At 39.0% G+C, this 24,388-nt stretch overlaps 1 protein-coding gene across 1 annotated transcript in view; it reads left to right on the top strand.

Moving 5' to 3' along the window:
- Positions 1-24,388, top strand: part of PHLDB2 (pleckstrin homology like domain family B member 2) — a 247,524-nt gene that overhangs the window by 185,909 nt on the left and 37,227 nt on the right. The window contains 5 exon segments of the mRNA XM_021070391.1: positions 734-877; positions 1,942-2,079; positions 14,698-14,826; positions 20,330-20,485; positions 22,169-22,279. Of these exon segments, the coding sequence (XP_020926050.1) occupies positions 734-877; positions 1,942-2,079; positions 14,698-14,826; positions 20,330-20,485; positions 22,169-22,279 (678 nt within the window).

Here is a 24,388-nt window from a genome sequence, read left to right as displayed (position 1 = left end):
CTATATAGGAAGAAGGTCCTATAGGAGAAACACTAGTGAGTAGTGTGCTCACTCAAAAAGTGAAACATGAGCTAATATTAAGTGTGTGGTTTATATCATTCTGGGGGTCGCCAAAGTAATAAAGCCTGCATTGTCCTGGCTACTAACTTTGTGGAATATGTCAGTGAGATGGGGCCAAGTGCCATGTCCTTCTTTTCCACCTTGTGTTGGAAAGGAAATAAGAATGATCACTCATTTGCAGACAACCCTAGCAGTGGGACCTGGTAGAGTTTCTGGAGACTGTCATAGGAGATATATTCACTCTCACTGAGATGGCAGAGAATATGGAGCCTGTAATGAAGGTAGCAGCATACCCAAAAGACATCCTTGAGGAAGATGTCAAAACTTTTGTCTAGATCCTAGTTCTCTGCTGTGCTAAACTTTGTCTATAACCTGAGAGGAGTCACTACAATCTCTGTGGACCACAGCTTCCTTGTCTTTATAACCTCTTAGTTATTTAAACTTTCAAAGGAATAAATTTGTACACAAAAGTTGATTTGTAGGAGCTAACCGAGGAACCTCCCTGCTGAAAGTCTGTGGAAAAATGCAAGAGTTCCAAATAAATAATCACAAGATTTCTTTTAGAATCCAAATAGACATAGCCTGTGAAAGGCTAGACTTATGACTGGTTTATTAACTGGGAAATTCTAGACTTAAAGTGTGACTAGCCCTTTTCTGTGTTAATGAATCACAGACCCCAGAGGGAATAAATGAAGAACAAAAGATGCAGGAGCTGACTGCAATGGAAGAGTCCCGGATAGCAATTCTGAACAACCTCGAGGAACTTGAACAAAAAATCAAAGATATAAATGACCAGATGGAGGAATCTTCCAGAGAGGTATATACCACGAGTTCACTTGTTACCGTCTCCCTTTCTTTCTTTCCTCTGGCTTAAATATATCCATGCCTAGTAGGACACAGACCTTTGGAAGCAGAAGACATAGAGGTCAGCATGGGCAGATGTTTGTTCAGAGGGTTCCTGTTTGGGTAAACATGCTTTTTTTTACATTTCTTTTTTTATTCTTCCTATTTTTTTAAATCCAATGAGGTAAACATATGAAGCCGTTTTTTAATGTACATTATATGTAATTGACTTTGTCTTAGCTAGTGTATGCTTTCTGACCAGCTCTAAGATCTGTCAGCTGAAGTACCATGTAGTAGATGTTTAAGTTCAAATCCGACAAACATTTTCTGAGCATGTTAAGTATGAGTTGGTTTTCATCTTGGCACTATAGGGGGATTGACATATGAATCAAACACAAACCTCACTTTCGAGAGGTTTGCAAACCAGGTATCTGTAGAGAGACAGATATCTACAACTATAATTCAAGAAAGAGGCTATTTTTCAATACCTCCATGGAGTAAGAAGGAGCAGCTAATTCTGCCTAGGAAGGATCTGTGCATCTGTACTCACAGATGATGCAGATAGTCTATGTGTGGAGGGGACTGCTCACCTGTCATCTTACGCACAGACCCTGGAAGCCCCTCCTGCTGGCGTTGCTAGGAATGCAGCACTTGCACGCTGGGCTGAGGGTAATTTTCACTTCCCGTGCTCTAGGGACAGACAAAGACGTGGCTGCTTCCAAGATGGTTCACGCTCAAGTCTGACCTAAGCGAATAGGCAGAATATCCCTGAGAAGTAAGCGGAAAAGGGGTCATCATAGAAAAATGAAATGAGAAGACAACTAGTTTTCTTAGCAAGTATATTCTGGCCTCCCACTTTCTCATACAGGACTCCTGAGTCTCACATGCACTCTCTGAAGTGTTTTCTGGGCTCCACAATTTGGCTGATACCAGTAGTACTTTTTGCAGTTTGTAGCTGTTAAAAGTACACCTCTGATGTGGGCAGCTGAGACTTTCCCTGAAGGTGAAACTCCTCTGAGCTTTGTTTTGTATCCTCAGTTGGACATGGAATGTGCTCTCTTGGATGGAGAACAGAAATCGGAAACAACCGAACTAATGAAAGAGAAGGAGATTTTGGATCATCTAAACAGGAAAATAGCCGAACTGGAAAAGAACATTGTTGGTGAAAAAACCAAGGTAAAAGAAATTATATTAGATGCCAATTTTACAGGCAAAATGGTGCTCCCATTCGATTGAATTTAAACGTTGTATAAATTACCATGGTTTTGGATTTGTGTGTCATATTCCTGGTGACAGTGGCACTAGAAAAAAGTCTTGAGATGAGGTAAGTTGCCTAAACTAAGAACTGTCAGGTATAGAGCAGCTGATGCTGAGATAATAGAGCCTGTTTAAAATTTAGAGCTGATGTTCATGGCAGCTTATCCTGCTTGAGATGAGTGAATTGCTTTTTTTTTTTTTTTTTTTTTTTTTTTTCTTGTCAGTCTCTCTGCTTTTCTGATTACACTTCATTTTTAAAGAATCATTTTAGTGCTTTGGTACTTCTTTACCAGTGGTGCCCTGTAAGGCTGGCTTAAGCGTATTCATATACAGTAGCTGCATTTCTTTGCGTTTTGCTGTTTATTAAAAAGACAAATGGGAACTATTCATCTCATCTGTCTCGCCTTGCCATTGGCTTCAATGCAAGTGCACTGCTCTTTGAAAAATGCATTGCCGTTTTCAGGGGATCCTCACATGCTGCCAAGTGAAAACTTATCTGAAACATAGGTGATGCTTATTTTGGAAAAAAATCTTAACACATTTCAGGCCATAACCTGAATATTGGCTGGTACCTCCAAGGCAAAATATGAAAATTACTAGCAGGTTTTAGAATTCGGGGTGTTGGGTTTTTTGTTTTTCTGTTTGTTTGCTTATTTTCTCTGAAAAATATTTCACTTATCCTCTTCTTACATTCTGAGTTAGTTACAGCTGAACTAAGCATAAATTAAAAATTCAAATTCCAGTTTGGGCAAGAAAAAGCAAATGAGTTTTAACGCAGTATTCCTTGTTCACCAGGTTCTCCACTAAGCTGAGAAAAAAATTTTTTTTTTAAATTTCGGTTTGAATATATTCTAGCAGTAATATGTGGAAAGGATAGCTTCAAAATATGGCTTCCTTTTTAGGCCTCTCTTAGCTTAAAACCTGCAAATAAGGGCATTTGACCTTGGTGCCAGAGAATGAACTCAAAAAGATATTGTCAGAAATTGAAGTCAGATTAGAAGCTTTACATCAATTTCTTGGTTGCCTGCTTATCAAAGTTAAACTGCACATCTTTTTCATATTAGATTTTATGTATGTTTCTTCTTACTCCAGACTTTGAAATAGTAAAGAATCCATTTGGGTAGCAGGTATATTTTTCTTTAAAAGCTCAGAACCATGCAAAGGAGTGATTGTCTAGTTCTGCCGTACAAGAGGATGATGGTTTTCAAAGATTCTGCACTGATAGAGCAAGAAGCTTTCACTGGAGACATCAGATGTCTTTGTTGTGGTGCTTACTAGTATTCTACTATTTATGTCATACTGGAAAGCTTGTGGGACATAGGACTGGGGTGTCAGGTTCCCTCTGAACCTGTCTGCCTTCCCCATGCATGTAGTTATTTATCTTTGTGTAGCTCACATATGACATGGCCTATAAATTCTATTTGTCTCTATCTCATTAGCATGAGATTCTACACAAAAGTGGGGCCAGTTGATCGATGTTAAATCTCACTGCACAGAGGCAGTTGTGTTGTATTCTCCAGGCCTAAGGTAGAGGCGGAACTCCAGGAACATGGGTGGAAACAAGCAAGGAGGCCACCTCTGTCCTTCCTATTATTGTTTTGGTGGCTTGATAGAGGCTGTGCATAAGAGAGGGATGAGTAGGGGCCCGAAGTATAGAAGCAGCTCATGCAGCTGTTAGGGGATTAGTTGGTCTCGGAAGGTAGGATTATTGTCTGTCATCACATGGTGTGAAAAATGGCAGACTGGCTTTGGGTGAGGAATTCCATAGGAGAATGAGGGAAGCGAAAACAGACTGGGCTAGATGTTACTGCATATTCTTGACAATCAGACTCACCTAGAGACTCAGTACTGCTTGGCAGCATCACTCTGTTTCTCAAATAAAGTTATTGTACCACTTCACAGCATGACTATTTCATACCTTCACTCTGTTCAGACGTCTGGTCCACTTTCTTTCCCTTGGCTCTGAGATGATTTCACCACCTACTTCACTGAGAAATTAGAGCATTCATTCTCACAACCAAGAAAGGCTCTCTTCCCCTCAAAGACCAGTCCCTTTGGATGTGTCAGGGTGCCATCCCACCATCTCCAGCTCTTTACTGGACCTGTACTGTCAGCACGCCAACAATACTATTTTAAAAAATTATAAAATTCCTTGGAGTTCCCTGGTGGCTCCATGGGTTGAAGGTCCAGCATTGTCACTGCCGTGGCTCTGGTTACTGCTGTGGCAACGCTTCAATCCCTGGCCCGGGAACTTTCGTGTGCTGCAGACACAGCCCCAAAGATAAATGAAATGAAATGAAGTGAAGCAAAACGGAATTCAGAGTTCCCACTGTGGAGCAGCAGGTTAATTATCCGGTATGGTCTCTAAGGTGCAGGTTCAATCCCTGGCCTGGGAACATCCATATGCTGCAGGTGTGGCCCAAAATAAATAAATAAATAAAATGAAATTCCTTCCAGCAATTACCCTAGCTAGATTTTCTTCAGCCTCACTAAGCTTTTCAGATTTTTCAGTACACTGTGCATCCTCTTCCTCAGTTAGCCACGCCTCCCATTCTGGTCCCACTACTCCATCTGATTTGCTCCTGCAAAGACTGTGAAAGGCCTTGGTGCTGCCTACCCCACTCACTAGATGCTTTCCAGTTGTCTTATGATCAGACTCCCGAGCAGCATTCTAGATAAGAGAACTCTTTGGCCTGGCACTTCCCCTCCCCTGCCCCTTTGCCCCTGTGTCCCACACCCTTCTGATTTTCCTTCTCTTTCCTACTCCTCTCTGACATTTCTATCCGAGTTCCCTTTGCTTCTTTCTGTGCCATTATCCAGCCGGTTCTTGGAGTGTTTGCCTCTGTTCTGAACTCTCTTCATGTTTTCTTTCTTTTTTTTTTTTTTTTTTTTGTCTTTTTGCTATTTCTTTGGGCCGTTCCCACGGCATATGGAGGTTCCCAGGCTAGGGGTCCAATCGGAGCTGTAGACACTGGCCTATGCCAGAGCCACAGCAACACGGGATCCGAGCCGCGTCTGCAACCTACACCACAGTTCTCGGCAACGCTGGATCGTTAACCCACTGAGCAAGGGTAGGGACCAAACCCGCAACCTCATGGTTCCTAGTCGGATTCGTTAACCACTGCGCCACGACGGGAACTCCTCTTTCTATTTTTTTTCTTTTTCTTTACCAAGTTCAAACTTTCCCAAAGGTCCACAGAAAAATTCTGCTTGCTCTCATTGGTCTGCATTGATGTATGCCTTGAATCATTCACTCTTTTTTTTTTAATTGAAATATAATTGACACATAACATTATATTAGTTTCAGGCATGTAATGTTATGATATGATATTTGTATACATTGTGAAAGGATCACGGCGCTAAGTCTAGTTAACATCCGTCAGCACTTGTTGGGAACTCTCTTCTCACACTCTTTTATAGCCATGGCTTCATACTCAAAGCCACATACTTGCTGGTGACTGTCTTTAGCCCACAGCCCTTTTCTGAACTTCTGACTCATATCCTGTAGCCTACCTGACATCTGCATTGAGATAATTCACAGGCATTTCCAACCCAACACTCGGTAACTGAACTCTTGATCTCATCCTTCCCTTTGCCTTCCACACACCTCCTCCGCCTCTGATCCTATCTTCCTCTAGTTTTCCCACCAGGAAATGGAATCTCTACCAAAAAGAAACCTGGAAGGAGATCTTGGCACTTCTTTCTCCATCCGCCTCACTTCTAATTGAGTACCAGAATATTTCTCAATTACTTCAACTTCTCTGCACCTCCCCTGATAGTGTTCTCTCCTAAATCATCAAAATCTCTTCCTGAGTTTCATTTCCATTTGCTTCCCTTCAGCCCATTTTCTTTACAGTAGCCAGAGTGACTTTTTACAAATATAAATTAGGTCACATCAATCTGGTTTATGTTCCCCTGTATTTTATGCAAATCTAAATTCCTTAACTGTCATAAGCCTTTCTGTCACCACTCTCCCCTCTTTACACCACTCTCATGGTGGCGTTCTTTCCAGTTGTTTAAAGATCCATCCTACCCTCTTCCCTGTCCAGGTCCCTTGCAGACCAGCATGCCCGGCCTAGAAGTCCCTTCTCCATATTCATGCCTTGTTGGTTCTGTCTTTCAGGGCTTGAGTTCAGTGTTTTTCAGTAGAGCCCTACCAGCCCTTCCCAGTTCAGATTCTCACTGTTGTTCTATCAATCCTTTTACAAACCACATTTTATTATTTATATTTGTTTTGGGCTTGTTAGATATTGATTTCCCTCTTTAACCTATAAAATAGAGGCAGGCACTGTTATCCACTATTTATCCAGCTTGTAATACGTGCCAGGATACCGCCCAGATTCTTTGGGAATATTGTCCTTGGATCTCCCATGAACAGCAAGTCCCGGCTCGGCCTGAACAGAAACCCTGAGCCAAACACCTGCCTGCGAGCCACGTTCAGCCAAGTTTCAGGACAGCTGGGATGTTCTGCCCAAATGCTCATGCCAGGGGTCTTGTAATCATGCTGCCTGTCGAGCCCGAGTGTAAGACAGAAGAAGGAAGTGGCCTTTGGCCTTTTGGATCTCGTTTCCTTTTCCATACACCTGTCACTGCTGTCAGATATAAACTGTGGCATGAGAAAACCAAAACCTGAAAAGATATCCCTGTTGGGCATCGTCCAGTTCAGATGTCGATGGCACATCCTGTAAGCCTGGCCCTCAGTTTTTGGAGACAAGGCCTGAGCCATAGGAAGAAGGCTTAATAACACCTCTGAGTTCAAATCCTGGTGGGAGATTATTGACATTGTTTCCTTGGCTCTTCAGATCCATCTTTAGCATTAATTATTTTAGCTGATTTGGGAAAAATCATTCTATTTTACATATTTAGTATAAATTAATATATTTCCTAGGTGACCACTATTTGTTATATGCTGCCATATAAAATATAAATTATATACAACATAAGATCTAAATGATGTATATCATTTGCATTTGTTGAACATTTTTGCAGTGGCTCCCTGAGCTGACCTTTCCCTGCCCTTATGGGTACCACTGTCAGGAGCATCAGTGTGCCTGACTCCATGTGCCTCTGAGCTAAATGGCACCTTCCTGTTGTATTCTAAGACAGGAGCCATATCACAGATAGAGTCTTTATTAACTTGGATAAGCCCTGAACAAATATAAGTGTCAGACTCGAACATAAACCCAGAGGGGATATTTATTTGAAGTAGTGAGCAAAGAGCCATAATATTTTCTTAGGGCAAGGGAAAGGGAGAGACTTGTTAATGTCTATGCCAGGAAACTGATTTAATCGATGGGATTGGTGACTAGGATGGGGAAGCCACCAGAACCATGAAGCTCAGTTTGGGCAAAGGCTGGAACTGGCTTCCCTTCCCCTCCATGTCCCCTGTTCAAGGCAAAGCCTGATTTGTGGCAACTGCTGAGAAGTATGGATGTATTTCTGCTTTTTTTCTTTTTGTATGTTAGTTTTCCTTCTGTCTTTGTCTATTTTAGAACAAAAAATAGTTTTTCAATTTTATTTTGGAATCATCTGTCTCATCTCTGCTCCTTAGCATACAACAATCAAAAGTTAGTTGTACCAAAAGAATAACGTGGCAGGTTTTGGTTAGATTTAAGTCAAAGGCATGCATCAATAAGGAATCATCGGATTTGAATACTCCAGAAATTTCTCCAAGCCATCTGATGAGGACAATTGCCTTACCTTACTTTGGAAGATCCTGTCATACATTTGAATTAAACTCAAAGAGTTTTTCAAAATAAGCCTTAATTTGAAAAAAAAAAACTGTTCTGTGTTCAAAACTAAAGCAATTTTGATAGAACTTTCAAGAAACAGAAATAAAGGAAACAAAGCAGTTTGTGAAATGTGGTCCTAAACAAGTCACAGTAAAAAATAAATGTATACTTACCCCCCCAAAAAAAATTTTAGTTGTACTGAAATTAAGTAAAAAGGTTAAGGAACAGCTCTGCTTACATAGTCTTGTTAGAGAGTTTTTTCATTACCTAAATGGTAATCACCAAGCTCAAACCATCCTTTTGTTTAAGGATCTGTATTCACACAGAGAGCTATGATATTTTGTAGCCATCCTGGCCTGCACACTTTTGTAGCTAAACACACTTAAAGGTGTGACCTGAAGCTTCAGTCCCTCTATTCCATACACTACATTCTTTAGTGAAATCTTAAATTATTAGACTAATCTTTCTATAACAGGCACATATTCTTGTATCTTAAATGGTTAAATTGTATTCTCCGTTATTGTCTTGCCAAAGTACCTGTTACTTCCTCTCCATCCTTCCTCCAGAGCCAGGGGAAGGCAGAGAGCCTGCCCAGAATTCCTCAGCAAAGTGTAATGCCTCTTGAGTGCAGAGCCTTTGCCAAATCACAGGCAGTGTGCAGAAGGGACCCACCCTTCCCGTGCCTCTTTCTTACATTTCAAAGTTACCTCCCTGGTTTGAGGAAGTGGAAGTATAGCATGGGATTTAGGGATTAAATCAACAGGATTCCAGATTAGGGTTTTTTTTTTTTTTTTTTTTGTCTTTTCTGTCTTTTCTAGGGCTGCACCAGTGCATATGGAGGTTCCCAGGCTAGGGGTTTAATCAGAGCTGTAGCCGCCGGCCTACGCCAGAGCCACAGCAACGCGGGATCCGAGCCGCGTCTGCGACCTACACCACAGCTCACGCAATGCCAGATCCTTAACCCACTGAGCAAGGCCAGGGATTGAATCCGAAACCTCATGATTCCTAGTCGGATTCGTTAACCACTGAGCCATGACAGGAACTCTTCTGGTAGCTGTTTGATTGCAGGAATTGAATTCTGATTTTCCAATGTTTTCTACACTATAAACAACCATCGCTTGTGTAATTAACATGTCAGAGCCAAAGGAAAAAAGCCCTAAGAAAGAAACATAAGCATGTGCCTCTTTATAGGCAGGCAGAGAATGGGTTCTCAACAGTTACCATCTATGGACACAGGTCCATAATCTTTCCTCTGTAATTCGAAAAATTTCATGGGTGAAAAATTTTTTTTAATAAGATTGATACCAAAACTTAGTTGTTTGCAAAACCTAACTTGGACTGATATTCACACTCAATGTGAATATTCATAAGTAGCTGCAGAAATAGAAACATGTTTAATTACAGGGTACTGTCCCAGACCTCATTGGAAATGCCAGACGGTATGTTCTATATGAACTGTGTTACTTCTAACAAATGCAGAATGTTCTGAAATCTAGAACACATCTGGCCTTAAGAATTTCAGATAAGTGATTTGGGGTCTAAAATAGTTGCCTAATCTTGAGCCTCTGAGGATGCTTGCCCCCAGACCACCCCACAGGGTTTAGGAACTGGAAGGAAAGGGATTCTCAGGGTATATAGAGAGAACTTTGGCTGGACTGCCCTTAAAAATGATGGCTTAAGTATTCTGAATTTGAACATATCACTGCATCAATTCCAAATCCCACCCAGTGTTTGAATAAACATGGCCTAAGTACCTTGTGTGTAGTGGGTTCTGTGCTAAACAGTTTGGAAATTATAAAGATGAATCTTAATTTTTATTATTTATTTATTTATTTATTTATTTATTATTTTGTTTTCTAGGGCCACACCCACAGCATGTGGAAGTTCCCAGGCTAGGGATTGAATTGGAGCTACAGCTGCCAGCCTACGACACAGCCACAGCAAAGTGGGATCCAAGTCATGTCTGCAACCTACACCACAGCTCATGGCAACACCAGATCCCTAACCCGCTGAGCAAGGCCAGGAATTGAACCCGCATCCTCATGGTCCTAGTTGGGTTCGTTAACCACTGAGCCACGAAGGGAACTCCATGAATCCTAATTTTTAAGAAAACTTTATCAAGCTAATAGGGCTGCCAGATTTAAGGAAAAATGTATAGGATGCTTGGGTAAATTAAATTTAAAATAAAGAGAATGGATTTCCTGTTGTGCTCAGCAGTTTAAGAACCCAACTAGTATGCACCCCTGAGGATGCAGGCTTGATCCCTGGCCTCACCCTGGCTTAAGGATCCAGCATTGCTGTGGCTGTGGCATAGGCCAGCAGCTGCAGATCAGATTTGACCCCTAGTCTGGGAATTTCCATATGTTGCAGGTGAGGCCCTAAAAAGAAGAAAGAGAGAGAATAACTTTTTGGTGTAATTAGGTCCCATGCATTATTTGGGACATACTTACATTTCAACATCACCTGTTGTTCATCTTAAATTCAAATTTAACTGGATGTCTTCTATTTTATCTGGCAACCCTCCAAGCTAATGAAGTAGGCATCTCTTCAGGGTAACCTTGAACCATCTGCTTACCGAATATTAGATTTGGTAAAATTATTTTTTATTGGTATTCAAAAATTGTCTGTGTAGTTTTGGAATTCAAAGAGCACCAGTGAGTTAAAATTCAGTTCCCTCCTCTTGAATACAACTTGGAGAAAATTTATTATTGTCTCAACCACAGATCTAGCAAAGTAAGTGGTCCAGTGACAAGCCTTGGATTATTAATTTTCTTTGAGATTATTGGCAACTCTTGTGTGCCCATTCAATTATTTAGGGTAACTTTTTAACCAGTCCTGATCATTTGTGTGATTAGAAGAAAGTCATTTTACATCTGAACCTGAAATGAGCACCTACTGGGTATTGGAGTCTCAGAGTTCTTTTTTCTTTTGGCTCACCTGAGGCATTTAATCTAACTTAAAATTTTCACATTTGGGATGTTACTTGTAACAGAGGTCTTTTATACTCTGAAGGAAAGAAAGGTGCTGAGGCCAAATGTCAGAACAAGTTTTGGTGGATCCTGTATTAATACCCTGTGTCCTCATTACAAAAATCAAATTGTAGTTACAGTTGCCTTTGCCTCTCACACCGCCCTGAGTGGCTGAATCAGTGATTCTTAACCTGGTACATATGGACAAAACCTGGAGAGATTTTTAAAATGCTCATTCCCGTGGAGTTCCTGTTGTGGGTCAGTGGAAACAAATCTGACTAGTATCCATGAGGACGCAGGTTCAATTCCTGGCCTCACTTAGTGGATTAAGGATCTGGTATTGCCATGAGCTGTGGTGTAGGTTGCAGATGTGGCTTGGATCTGGCGTTGCTGTGGCCGTGGCGTAGGCCAGAGACTGTAGCTCCGATTTAACCCCTAGCCCAGGAACTTCCATATGCCGGGTATGCAGCCCTAAGAAGAAAAAAAAGAAAAAGAAATTAATAAATAAACTGCTGTTCCCTAGCCTTACTCCCCTGGATTTTTAAGTGAGGCCCAGGAAATCATATATTTAAAAGCTCACCTAGCTTTTTCTAATGTGGTCAGGGCTGAAGAAGCACAGAGCTAACCAGACTGTTCTTCAGGAGGACAGTGATCAAGTTACCCCTTTTCTCTGTCTCTAGTTCCCTTATAAATATTTATTGATTGAGCAAATGAACAACTACATGGAAGCAGATGTAAACCTGATATTATATTCTGCTTTTTATTTTTATCTGCTGGTGAATAATTTACCTTTGGCCCTCCTATATGTATATATTTTATAAACATTAGTCTTAAATATGTGAAATAGGGAGAATCTGGCAATGAGTTTGTTACCGACCTGGATTTTGCCAGGACATCAAGAGAGGGCAGGTCAGTTTGAGAACAGAGGCAGCCGTGTCTCCAGGGAGGTCATGTTCTGGTCTTTGTTTTATAAATGTCCTTGTATACCTGGATCTTCCTGGAGCGCTCCGGATCCTTCTAATCTTATTTTTTCAACAAAGTTACATTTATTAAATATATTTAAAATGCATTTTAATTCATTTATTTCCTGAAGATTGATTTTTGTATCCTAAGAGAAAAATACTGTGCTCTCTCTCAATTTGATATTTGGAAAGTGTTGCTACGCCTATAGTAGTTCGAATAGGTGACTTGACCCATTTAAATCTGGGGAAGAGAATGACACTGAGTGGTAATATTTCACATGAAAAAAGCTAGAATCCCTGAACCCTGGAATGCCATCTAACATGTCCAAGTATTTTACCTTCGCTGTAGAAGGTGATACTTTCGGCTCTAATTAACTGCTTACCCAGAGCTAATTTTTCTTTGAAAACTTCCTGAGCAATAAATAGAAGAGAGGTCTATTCATTTCTTTCTGGCTCAGAGGTGGCCTACTTTTGGCTCTAGGAGGAGTGATATCACCTCTTGGTCCCCCCGTGATTTATGGCCCAGCCCATCTGACACTGGTCCTTCTTTCATCCTTCGCTTTACTTCCTTTGCCCTCGCTTTGGCCCCACGGAGCTCTCGCTCTGAGACCCAGGTCGTGGCCACAACATTACTGATAAACCACAGAGAAGCCACAGAAGGTCCCAATGGTGCCAGATTGCGCAATTCTTCTAACCAGCCCCTTGTATGGAATTGCGAAACATTTTGAGCACCTCAGAAGGAAGGCACTATGTAAACATAAGGTATTGTTTATTAGCTGTTTATTTGTGCTTACTGTTAACAATTGAAAAAATTGAGAGCATCAGAAAAATAGTTTGGCTGTATTTTCAGATTTGAGACCCGTGTTTTCAGCCAGGGCCTTTCCATATTATTAAATATCATTATCAGTGTTTTCTATCAAATACAACTGTACATTTTAGGGCTTCACACCTATGCTATTTAATTGGAATGAAGATTTTTGTTTAACTTTCTATTTGAAACTGGAATGACTGCAAAATCTAGCGATGCAGTACCTAGAAATAGAACTCTTTGGGGGTAAAATTCGTTTGGTATGTACTAAGGTAATCTTTGATCTGCGTGCACACGTGGAAATAACACGTTTTCTTAGCCAAAAGACAAATGTTCTGGTTTTATTAGGGGAGAAATCTATTAATTCAGGAGCTGAAGACTAAATCTAACTGGTACTGGTGCACTCAGTTTTGCTGTGAGGTAACACTTGGAAATCCTTTATTCTGTGAATGATGCTGTTGATTTCTTCACTCCTACACAACAGCTGTGCCCAGTGAGAACACGTCACATTAAAGGCAGAGGAAACTTTCTTGATCATCTGCTCAAGTTTAAGTTGTAGAATCATTTTTAGGTTGATATATGAAGGAGGATTCTCAGTTTTATGACTTCTAAATTTCATCCTTTTGCAAGAAAAATAGCACTTCTAAATAAAAATATGCCTATCTAAAATGCCCTTGAAGTTTTAAAATGTAAGCCAGCAATGGAGAGCCAAGTGAACTGGTGTAGATACTGATGTCATAGTTTTAAACCGTATCAGCTTTTGTAAAGAATCTACATACGTGTTTACACAGGAAATCATGACCATTTAGATGAAGAAATGATAGTAATTATAAATGTATAGGACTGCTTCTAAGCTTCATCCTTTAAAAAAAACTTGGGTGCTATGCTTAGAAGCCAGTTTTATTTCTACCAGATCAATAGTGAACACAAGGAAAGTCAGATGGTGGTATTTTGCTTATTGAGGGTCAGATGGTGGTGATGCTTCCATTCTATGAAAGGCTTTAGTTTAAGGCTGAGAGTGTTACACAAGGAAAGAATTAGGTCTAAAATTTACTTCAAGCGTTCAGAGTATCATAAAGGGAGCATAAGATGGGAAAACTGACATTAAACAGACTGAAGTTTTGTTTTGTTTTGTTTTTTTCTCAATTTAAAAGGCAGCCTTGTAAGATGGTGTAATACTGTATTACAGTATTTGCCTGCTACGCCCTAGAAAACGTCCAGGGTCACTTTGGAGTGTATGACTTGGGAAGAATTTAGTGTTATCTTCTCCTTTCTCTTCTGTCTCATTCCTGGGTGGTGTTCTTTCCTTTTCTCGTGTTTCAGTTATTTTTTGTCAGTCATTGTTACTTATCTCCACAGTAAATGTCACATTTTTTGGTGTATCTAAGCTGTCTCATATGCTTTCCTCCTGCTGGCTTTGTTAGTCTTGCAAGTTTACTAGCTTTCTCAGAGTCTGAAGAAAATGCTCTCCTTGGAAGCAGATTTTCTACCTGCTTAAGCTCTGACAGTTGCCAGATGTTTACTAGAACTGTTCCATATGACCAAGGTATTAATTTGTCTACTGAATGTGCCTGACTTGAGAACAAAAGTTCAATAATTTCCAAACCTTGCTTAACACATGCCTTCAGCACATGGGACACTGACAGTGCTTGAGGTAAATGCCCGCTACCCTTTGTCTGGTTCTCTGCCAAGTGACTCTTTGCAGGGTTATCTTAGGAATTCTGTTGGCATTTCTTTTGTTCTTTGTTGACCATTGACCAACATTACTGTTGCTTCCCCGGCTTTTGTAACCTGGTGGCAGGAAGGAAGGGAGGAAGGATGGGGTTCTTGCCAATACCCAATAGAGTAACTGGGTTTGGAGAATGCAGAAGCGGGACCCCTTGCCTTTACTTCCATTTATACCCCCTTAATTCTAATCACTAGCAAGATATATTTCTACGTTCATAGGATACCTGCAGTTCATGTGTGTTTGCTTGTTTGTGTTATCCATGGGAAATGTTCACTAACGCCTGCTTGGGGTGTGAAGGTAATTTCTATTCTTCTATTTTCTGATTTCTGAACTTCAGGAGAAGGTAAAGCTTGATGCTGAAAGGGAAAAACTAGAGAGGCTTCAGGAGCTTTACTCCGAGCAGAAGACCCAGCTGGACAATTGTCCTGAGTCCATGAGGGAACAGTTACAACAACAACTGAAGAGGGTCAGTAGCAAACAGGAATGTGGTAGTTGTTTTTGTTTTGGTTTGGTTTTTTTGTCTTTTTCAATTAAATTCCACTTACCTATGACTTCTTCCTTCACATAGCATAAATTTGCATAAATTCTGGTCATTAGATAACATTTTAAATAAAAATATGCATGTTGACAGTATATATTATTCTATGCTAATCAGTTAAAAAATTCCCTGTTGGAATCCTTCACCTCATTAGTAATGCAAAAACATTTCTGGACTCGTCCTTTGTAACAAATGAGAGCTATTACTGACATGTTACCACAAGTTTGTAGCATTTAAATCAGCTGACATCTTTTCCTGCATTCTATTCTCTACTGGGATCTAGAGTACTGTTTTTGTTTTTGTTTTTTCTCAGCTTGATTTTATACTCCGGTCTACAAATTGTTTTATGCTCTGATTGGCTCCCCATCACCACACATCATTTTGTTTTTCTTTCTGCTTCGTTGTGACATTGAACTCATTAGCATCATCACAACAAACAAGACCCACGATGCAGGGCATTCAGCAGCTTCTCATACAAGGTTCATAATTTTTCAAAACTTAGTGCCTTATAGATCTTCTGGTTGAACTTTATCAGGTTATTCTTTGATCTTTAATGTTGGCAGTGTCAAACACAACCTTGCTGCTTATCTTCTGAAAACAAGACTTCCTAGGTGCATAGTTTCACAAACACTAGCAAGGCCACTTAATATTTCATAGCCTTTTTGAGGGCTGGATTTTTTGTGCAGAACAGCAGCCCAGATAGACTGTGACTCTGGGGAGGTGATCATTAACAGTTTTGGACCTCTAAAGGAGTCTAATAGTAATTAGTCCTAAGTGAATAACAATTTATGGTTCCACATGAGTAGGAAAGAAGACTGGTTTCATTCACGTTACTATGTCTGTATCTTCTTGGGAATGGGCAAGTTGGAAAAAATCAGTTAAGATAGCATACCCTTGAAAATGTTTAAGATGACCTCGAACCCAAAAATGTTTGCTACCTCTAAGTATCAATAGGTTATGAAAAAGTATGGCTGAAGCTTTTCAGTATATTTCACTTTAAGATACAGCATCTTAATGAAGAGTACCCAGTACAGACAGGTTAAATGCAGCATCACAATTCTAATATTTGTAATTTTTTTACAATGTCAGATCAAAGAGAGTTTTAAAAATATTTCTTCCCCTTTACTCATTTTATTGTGGAGGACTTAATTTGCTGTAAGAAGATAAAACTTCTTGTCATTCAGTGTCCCAATTCTATGGAAATCTTCTGATAAAAAATGATTGGGAAAAAGAATAGTATTTCTAAAATTATTTTAGTTTGTAATTTTTGGAGAGATTGAGAAACTGATTTTTATATTTATTTACTGTTTTTCAACTTCCCTTATTGTTAAAGATTTTACATAGTCTCTGTAATACTTTATTTAGAGTTAGAAGCATGGTTATATATTTTGATCTTCTCTTCCTTTAGTTATCCAGGTATTGTTTGTATTCTTTATAAATATTGCTTCAAATAAAAATTGGTAGGTTCTATTAATAACCTGGAGTCAGTTTGATATGAATAATTACTGTGTTCTTAATCTAGAGCCTATGGGATACTCCGTAAATTTGTATATGTTCCAAGGATTTTGACTACTGATGAGAAAAGGCAGTGATGCTGACAACCTATTCCACTAACTGAAGGCAAAGACTCCTTCCTCTTCCTTTCCGAGCAGAGTGCAGAATTCTTATCATAAAACTCTTTTCTTTCGGAGAGAAAATTGGCTTGTGGTAGCTTCAGTTCCCCAAATGTTAAGGAAAATTCTGTTTCCCGGGGGTGGATGATGACCAAAATAACTCTTCACCAATCCCTTGGCCTAATCAGTAAAAAGTTCACCTATTTCATGAGAGGTCCATTCATACGAGGACTTCCTGTGTTATCACAACTCACTTCCTTCAGACTTCAAACACTTCAGAGGAGCACTTTGTAATAAAACTCTCCCCAAGGCAGTCAGACTAGATTTAATAAAGTTGACTTAATGACAATGAACTTCATGAGGTGGCAAGTCAGACAAAATAGAAAATAAATGAAGAGGAGGAAAATCATTTTCTTAAACTCTGTGTTCTTTCAAATACTTAAGCTGAAATTGCAGAATGCTTTTGTGAGTACATCACTATGGATTTATGACTGGTCTTCTTTTCCCTAAATCATTTAGAGGCAGTGTACAGTTTTCATCTGAGGTTGATTTCATGGCCTGTGGTTTAATGGAATTGATAATGGGCTCACCAATCAAACTGTTCCCTGGGATACAAGTAGTGTGGAAAAAAATTGAGAAATGAGCCTTTCATTTGCCAGGACACTCCTGGCTCAGATAGTTTTCTTGTGTTTTGATACTTATTCAGCTGACGGTTGATTTCAGTCTCTTGATTTTTAAAAAAATTCTGTTCAGTGATAGGAGACCTTTACTTTTTTTCCCTCACTGGCTCTACAATTAGTTCATCCCTTAATCTTGGATAAGTCATTCAACTTCTGTAGGCCTCAGTAACCTCATGTACAACATGAGTGTTTATGCTGGATATTTCCATTGCTTTTTTTCCAAATTCCAATTAAAATGTTGGATTATAGTGCATGAGATGGAGAAATAGTAAGACCCTGAGTCCCATTTGGGATTAGCCGATGCAAGCTAGTATAGATGGGATGGATAAACAACAAGGTCCTACTTAGAGCACAGGGAACTGTATGCAACATGCTGTAATAAACCATAATGGAAAAGAATATGAAGATATATGTAACTGGAACACTTGGCTATACAGCAGCAACTAACACAAATTGTAAACAACTGTACTTTAATAAATTTAAAAAGTTAATTTGCTTTCAAAGCTGTCATGAGATTGTTGCTGTAATCTCTCTATGTGGTGGACATACCACTTTTAGTCTCTTCTTTCTGCTCCTCTCCTAGGCAAAGGAAGCATAAGGTTGTACATGTAAACTTCTGCCGTATACATTCTCAAAAAAGTTACCGGAAAGAAAAAAGAACTTCCACTGAATTTTCTTTAGTGCAGCTGTTTTATTTCCTGTCATGCCTGGCCTTTAAACTTGCCAGCCAGTAGAGATTCATAACATACTTTCAGTGGAGAAGTTTAGTTAAAATTTTCTTTTAACTAGTCATACACTTGACTTTGAACTTCCTGTATATATTATTCTGTGCTCAATTAACTACTCTTCTCCCACATTCCATCTTTTGAATTCTTATTCTTATCTAAAATCTTTTAAAAGTTTTTTTCCCCGTCCCAAGTTATTTTTCTTTCACAGTGTAAGTTTACATGCACATGTTTAAATGGTTTAGATAATTTGATCAGATGATTACACCAGAGGAATCTGAGGGCTGAGCTTTGCTTTAATTTCCAACCTTTCCTGCCTGGTGTCTATTATTTTCATGCAGTGGTTTAAATATTTACTGCAAATAAATTAGTGACTCTGTGACCTTCATGTGGTTAAAATAACACATGTTGCCTATTAATCAGATGTGGAGTAAGCAACTGACTAGCATAGTGTATATATTGTGAGCCATAGGCCCACTTTGAATGAAGATTCTTTATAAACTAAAAAAAAAAAAGCTTACTAAAATTTTTTATCTCAGTAACTTTTTAAGCAAACAAAGCTTAATTGAAAGAACTTAAATCTTGAGTATGGAGGCCTGTATGAATAAGTATATCAGCTGATATTTTAAGACTACGGATATTTTGTTTCCAGACCTAAAACTAGAGTTGTGTCTTAATTCCTTTAGTATTGACTAGATTTGGTCCAAATACATTAATTGCTATAGAAATTTTAAGTATGAAATGTCTGATAAACTTCAAAGGTCATCCAGTAACTTGAAACCAAGACCACTTTCCATTTGACTAATTAAAATGTAAAGATGTGTTAAGAAATGCTGAACATATTTTTCAAAATCTTTCTATTCTTATGGTTTGAGAACCACTGCCTGTGTTGACATAATAATCTTGTTGCTATAGTGTTGGTTGTAATTGTATGGTAACTAATAGTCCTATGAATCATCCCCAGAATAAAATTCATTCCAGAACATAGAAAGATAGTCCTTTTGATTAAAAGACAGTTTATCACTTACATAAAAATCAGGGGAGGGTGGTATGTTTTAAATACTAGAATAGATCTGATTTATCATATATTTATTTATCCATCTCTTTTTAATGTATTGATTGAAAAAAATGCCCTGGCACTTTTACCTATGTAGAGCTGTGAGCCCTAGAGCCCAGCTGCCGTTTTCTTTTTGGTCATTTATTATTTGCAAATTATATTTTTAAAAATGTCTTCTATATGTACCACATTTATATGTCTGACAAGGGCTACCAAAATAAGGAGGTTTTATTTTTAGCTTATTTTTTTAAGTAGATTGGAGAACAGTTTATACACCATGCACCAGTCTGCTCAGATACAGATTCAGTCCTCTCCTCAGACACCTCATACTTTGGAGAGTGTCTATTCTAGACCATCTGACTTTTATAATTTCTGTTTGTTTTTAAATGTCCTGAAGATGACTCCTAGAGTAGCAGTGCTTAACCTTCTGAGTTATTCTTTGTGCCTGATGAACCCTGTGGTTCTACTCTTTCTAGTAAGAAGGTGTATAAACCATTTTAAGGGATTCACAGAATCCTAGCTTAAGGACTCCAGTCTTCAAATGTTTTTGATGACTTCTCCTTCAATAAAATTATTTGAGCATGCAAGTTTATATATATATATATATATATATATATATATATATATACTTATAGGTCTATTATATCATAACTATATATATATATAAAATATATATGCTCTAAAACATATAGTCATTTAAAATAATGTATGTATACTACTCTACCTGTATGTACATTAGAGAACATTTCCTGAGAAATTGTAAAAGAAAAGAAAAACCAAAAGTAAATATAAAGAAGGTCTAATATCTCTTCCTCACATCCTAGCGGATTGTGTTGTAAGCCATTTGAGGTACATATATCCCTCTTAGCGATCTCAGATCTGTTATGTATGCCAACTTTTGAAGCTTTTTTATGGTTGACACCTTTGGAATCTTGAATTTAATCTCTTAAGTCTCATTTCATTTGAAAATTTTTGGGAAACAGGAATTATTTCAGGAGACTGTGTCCCATCTTTGATCTGCATATGATGTTTAGGTTTTTTACTGAATTCTTTTTATACGATCTGTTTTAAAGCCACATGGTATTATTTAAGGCAAGAATTCCTGCATCTATAGAGCAGTCTAAATCCATCAGTGAAATAAACTCTGCCCTCCCACCTCTACTCCAGTGCCTTTCATTTTCATTCTAAGATACTGCTCTGGGGTGTAACTCCAAAGGGAGGATTATCATGTTCAAACCTTGGTCAGTGTTGTAACTGGAAAGATATTTTGGGCTTTTTGCTTTTAATCATCTTTTCCTTCACATTAAGAAGCCTGCAGCCATTCTGGTATGTCCTGTTTTCATTCCTTCAACATAGGATGCTGATCTGTTGGATGTTGAGAGCAAACACTTTGAAGACCTGGAATTCCAGCAGCTTGAGCGTGAGAGCCGTTTGGATGAGGAAAAGGAGAACCTGACCCAACAGCTCCTGCGGGAAGTGGCTGAATATCAGAGGAACATTGTTACTAGAAAGGTATTTTTTTTTTTTTTCAGGGCTGTACTTGCGGCATATGAAAGTTCCCAGACTAAGGGTTGAATCATAGATACAGCTGTCGGCCTACACCAGAGCCACAGCAATTCAGGATCCACGCCGCATCTGTGACCTATACACAGCTCATAGCAACGCCAGATCCTTAACACTCTCAGCAAGGCCAGGGATTGAACCTGAATCCTCATGGATACTGTTGGGTTTGTTACTGCTAAGCCACAATGGAAACTTCCCAAAAAGCTACTTTTGCTAAGTGTCCTTCAAAGTAAAAAGTCAAAATACTTCTAACTACATGACAGTAATGAACATTCACATGGTTTACAGTGTGTGTCATCTGTCTGTATATCTGTTATAGGTAATATCTTTATTCTTTATTTTTAATGCTTCCACAGTACTTTTTTTTTTTTTTTTTTTTTTGCCTACAGCCATGGCATGTGGAAGTTCCCTGGCCAGGGATCAAACCCACATGGCACTTGAGGCTTGTGCCACACACAGCTGAGACAACGCTAGATCCCCAAACTGCTGCACCACAAGGAAACGTCCAGTATCTGAATATCTTTTAACCACGTGTCACATTTGGCAGATTATGGAGCCATTTACCTGCCAAATGGTGCTCCAAACTAGATAAACAGTGACATTGTAGTCATTATTACTTGATGCTGTAGATGCATTTATGATTTATGAATAATAGCTTTTTTTTTTTTTTTTTTTTTTTGTCTTTTTGTCTTTTTGCCTTTTCTAGGGCCGCTCCTGTGGCATGTGGAGGTTCCCAGGCTAGAGGTCTAATCGGAGCTGTAGCCGCCAGCCTACACCAGAGCCACAACAACTCGGGATCCGAGCCATGTCTGCGACCTACACCACAGCTCAGGGCAACGCCGGAACCTTAACCCACTGAGCAAGGCCAGGAATCAAACCTGCAACCTCATGATTCCTAGTTGGATTTGTTAACCACTGAGCCACGATGGGAACTCCCCTAATTTTTTATTTTATGTGAAAACCAAGGTAGAGGAAACATAACTCTAGATATTCATTTTAATTTACTTGATTTTGCAATCATGGTAACTCAGTTTAGAATCATTCTGTGAGCAGTCTGTTCTGGAATTTTTCTGTTTCCATTGCTCAGTAGTTCTCAAAGTTGGCTGATAGTTTATTACCATCAGGAATAGCCTTATGGAATGGTATGCATCACTGCCCCCACCCAATCCTGAGCACCCAGATATCCAGCCCAGAATTCAGCTTTTGCTCCAAAATTTAGAATCACACCCCAGTGCTCTGTACTAAACTGATGAAATTGATGGAAAGGATGATGGAGAAGGTGACTTCTTTAACTTTGGATTTAAATAAAAAATTCCCTTGTTTTTTTCCTTTGAGGCATCTCCTAGGATGATGTCAAAGATTCATTTATATTCTAAAACAAGATTTCCTGTTGACTTCTGGGTTCTTGAAATAGATTTTAAATCACTTGGCCTTAGGTGAAGAAAAGCCTTGAGCTTAGGAGTTCAAAGACTGCCTCACAGTCTCTGGGTAATAATCACTGCCTACCTACCATCAATGGAATGGGTCACTGTGCTTCCAGTTATAAATACTTTTTCTCTCTTTTCTAGGACAGACTGGCAAACCTTTGAATATATAATGTTCATCTTTCTATGGCCATTTTTTTTCCCCCAGGAAAAAATTTCTGCATTGAAAAAGCAAGCTAATCACATTGTCCAGCAGGCTCAGAGAGAACAAGATCATTTTGTCAAAGAAAAGAATAATTTAATAATGATGCTGCAAAGAGTAAGTATTTCCTTTTCAGAACTGGTTGTGGTAAAACACAGGTTCCAACTCAGAGAAAGTTGCTTCCGTCAAGACAAGTGCCTGGTAAGAAATACCAGTGAATTGCAATTTAAGGAAGACTTTTCTACATATATTTTTACTCAGTCCTTCACAGTAGTAATAAGCTGGTGGTCTGTGAATGATTAACAATAATTCAGAAAATAAGCAAAGTCACTTTCTTCATGCTTTTTTGCACAGTGTGATGATCCAAATTATGGAAAATCCGTATGTTTTCAGATTTTCTTTAAAAAAAAAAAATTCGTATTTTTTATCAAATAGGTAAAATCTTTTTTTTTTTTTTTTTTTTTGCTTTTCAGGGCCACACTTGTGGCATATGGAGGTTCCCAGGCTAGGCATCTAATCAGAGCTACAGCTGCTGGCCTGCACCAGAGCCACAGCAATGCGGAATCCGAGCTGAGAGTCTGTGACCTACACCACAGCTCATGGCAATGCCAGATCCTTAACCCACTGAGTGAGGCCAGGGATTGAACCTCAGGGTTCCTAGTCAGATTCATTTCCTCTGCTTCATGTGGGGAACTCCTATACTTTTTTTTTTTTTTTAACTGCTGTCAGATATTTTGGCTCAGTTGCTCTGAGTGTTTTGAACTCCAGTTATTTGCATGTAGGTCTTCCTGGCAAATGCCACGTTGGATTTAGTTTGGTCTGATTTTCAAGATAGAAACCCTATATAGGTGACAAGATCATCTTCACCAAAGGGACTGTGTCCCCATCTACCCAGTACCTGAAGTGGCTACATGTAAAGGATTTCCTTTGCTCAGCCTGCTGCCTAGTTTTCTGACACAGTCTCTTAATTTCAGGATAAGATACTAAAAATTAAAGTTGTTGGGACTAGTCTCAGGACTGAGCCTCTTATGGTGGCCACTACCTAGGAATGTGACACTTAGGATCATGAAAATATGAGCTGGACTCAGTGGAGTGCAGGAGGAAGATCAAATCTTGAATGATGGATTCGGGATAAGGCTGTACCATGGTCCCACCTAGAAGAAAGTAGTCGGAGCACTCCCATCTTTGCTATGTAGCCCTTTTTAGGTTGAAAAGAGGGAGGAATTGATCCTTTACATACAACGATGGGTTCACTCCAGGTGCCTCTGTAGCCAGCTCCCCTCCTCTTGTTACTTCAGCGCTTAGAAATCTCCACTTGGAGTTGTATTTTCCAACCCTAACCTCCACTTTGGGGATGAACTCTGGTGCCAATAGCCTCCTCACCACCTTTTTGCACACAGGATTCAAAGGCACAGCTTAAAATGGATCCTGTAACATATAGGATCTAATTAGTTTCTGGAATTTTAGCCAAAAAAGGAAAAATAGGTTTTTAAAAAATGGGTAAGCACAGTGTGTAAATACTATTTCCTGGTTAAAATATAGAAAATATAATTCTAGTGTGAAAATTGTTGTTCATAAGTCTTAAGATTTTTATTTTCCCAAATTGATTGATAGCTGTATCTCAATTCCAATGAAAATCCCAATAGACTATTTTTTGGTAGAAATTGACAAGTTGATGCTAAGATTTGGAGTCTAGCTTCATTATTTACGGAGTTCATATTTGTGAATCCACCTGCTCACTAAAATTTATTTGTGACCCTAAAATCAATACTTGTTATGAAACTCATTGATGGACACGCACAGAGTGGTGAAAATTTTGAGTGACTCGATGGACATACAGGTTCCCAGCTAAGATTGAATAAGGCAGGGCTCTGCCTTTCTGTTTCAGCTCTCATACTGTAAACAAACGTCCTTTTTGTGGAGTATTTAGTGCCATGTTTTCACATTTTGTGCTTTTCGTTGCTCTTTGAAATGGGTCACAAGTGCTAAAGAATGTCTGGTGTTCCTAAGGTTCCTGTGATGTGCCTTATGGTGAAAATACATGTGTTAGATAAACAGCTTCCCAGTGTGAGTTACAGTGCTCTTGGCTGTGAATTTAATGTTAATGAGTCAACACCATATATTAAATAACATGTCTTTAAACATAAACAGACATAAAACAAAGTTATGTAGTGATCAGTTGATGAAAATATTGTGACCAGAAGCCCACAGGAACCCAACCCTGTA

Source organism: Sus scrofa, chromosome 13 (assembly GCF_000003025.6).
Source record: "Sus scrofa isolate TJ Tabasco breed Duroc chromosome 13, Sscrofa11.1, whole genome shotgun sequence".
Taxonomy (NCBI): domain Eukaryota; kingdom Metazoa; phylum Chordata; class Mammalia; order Artiodactyla; family Suidae; genus Sus; species Sus scrofa.
Note: the sequence above shows the minus strand (reverse complement) of the source record. Positions and strands in the feature narration are given on the sequence as shown.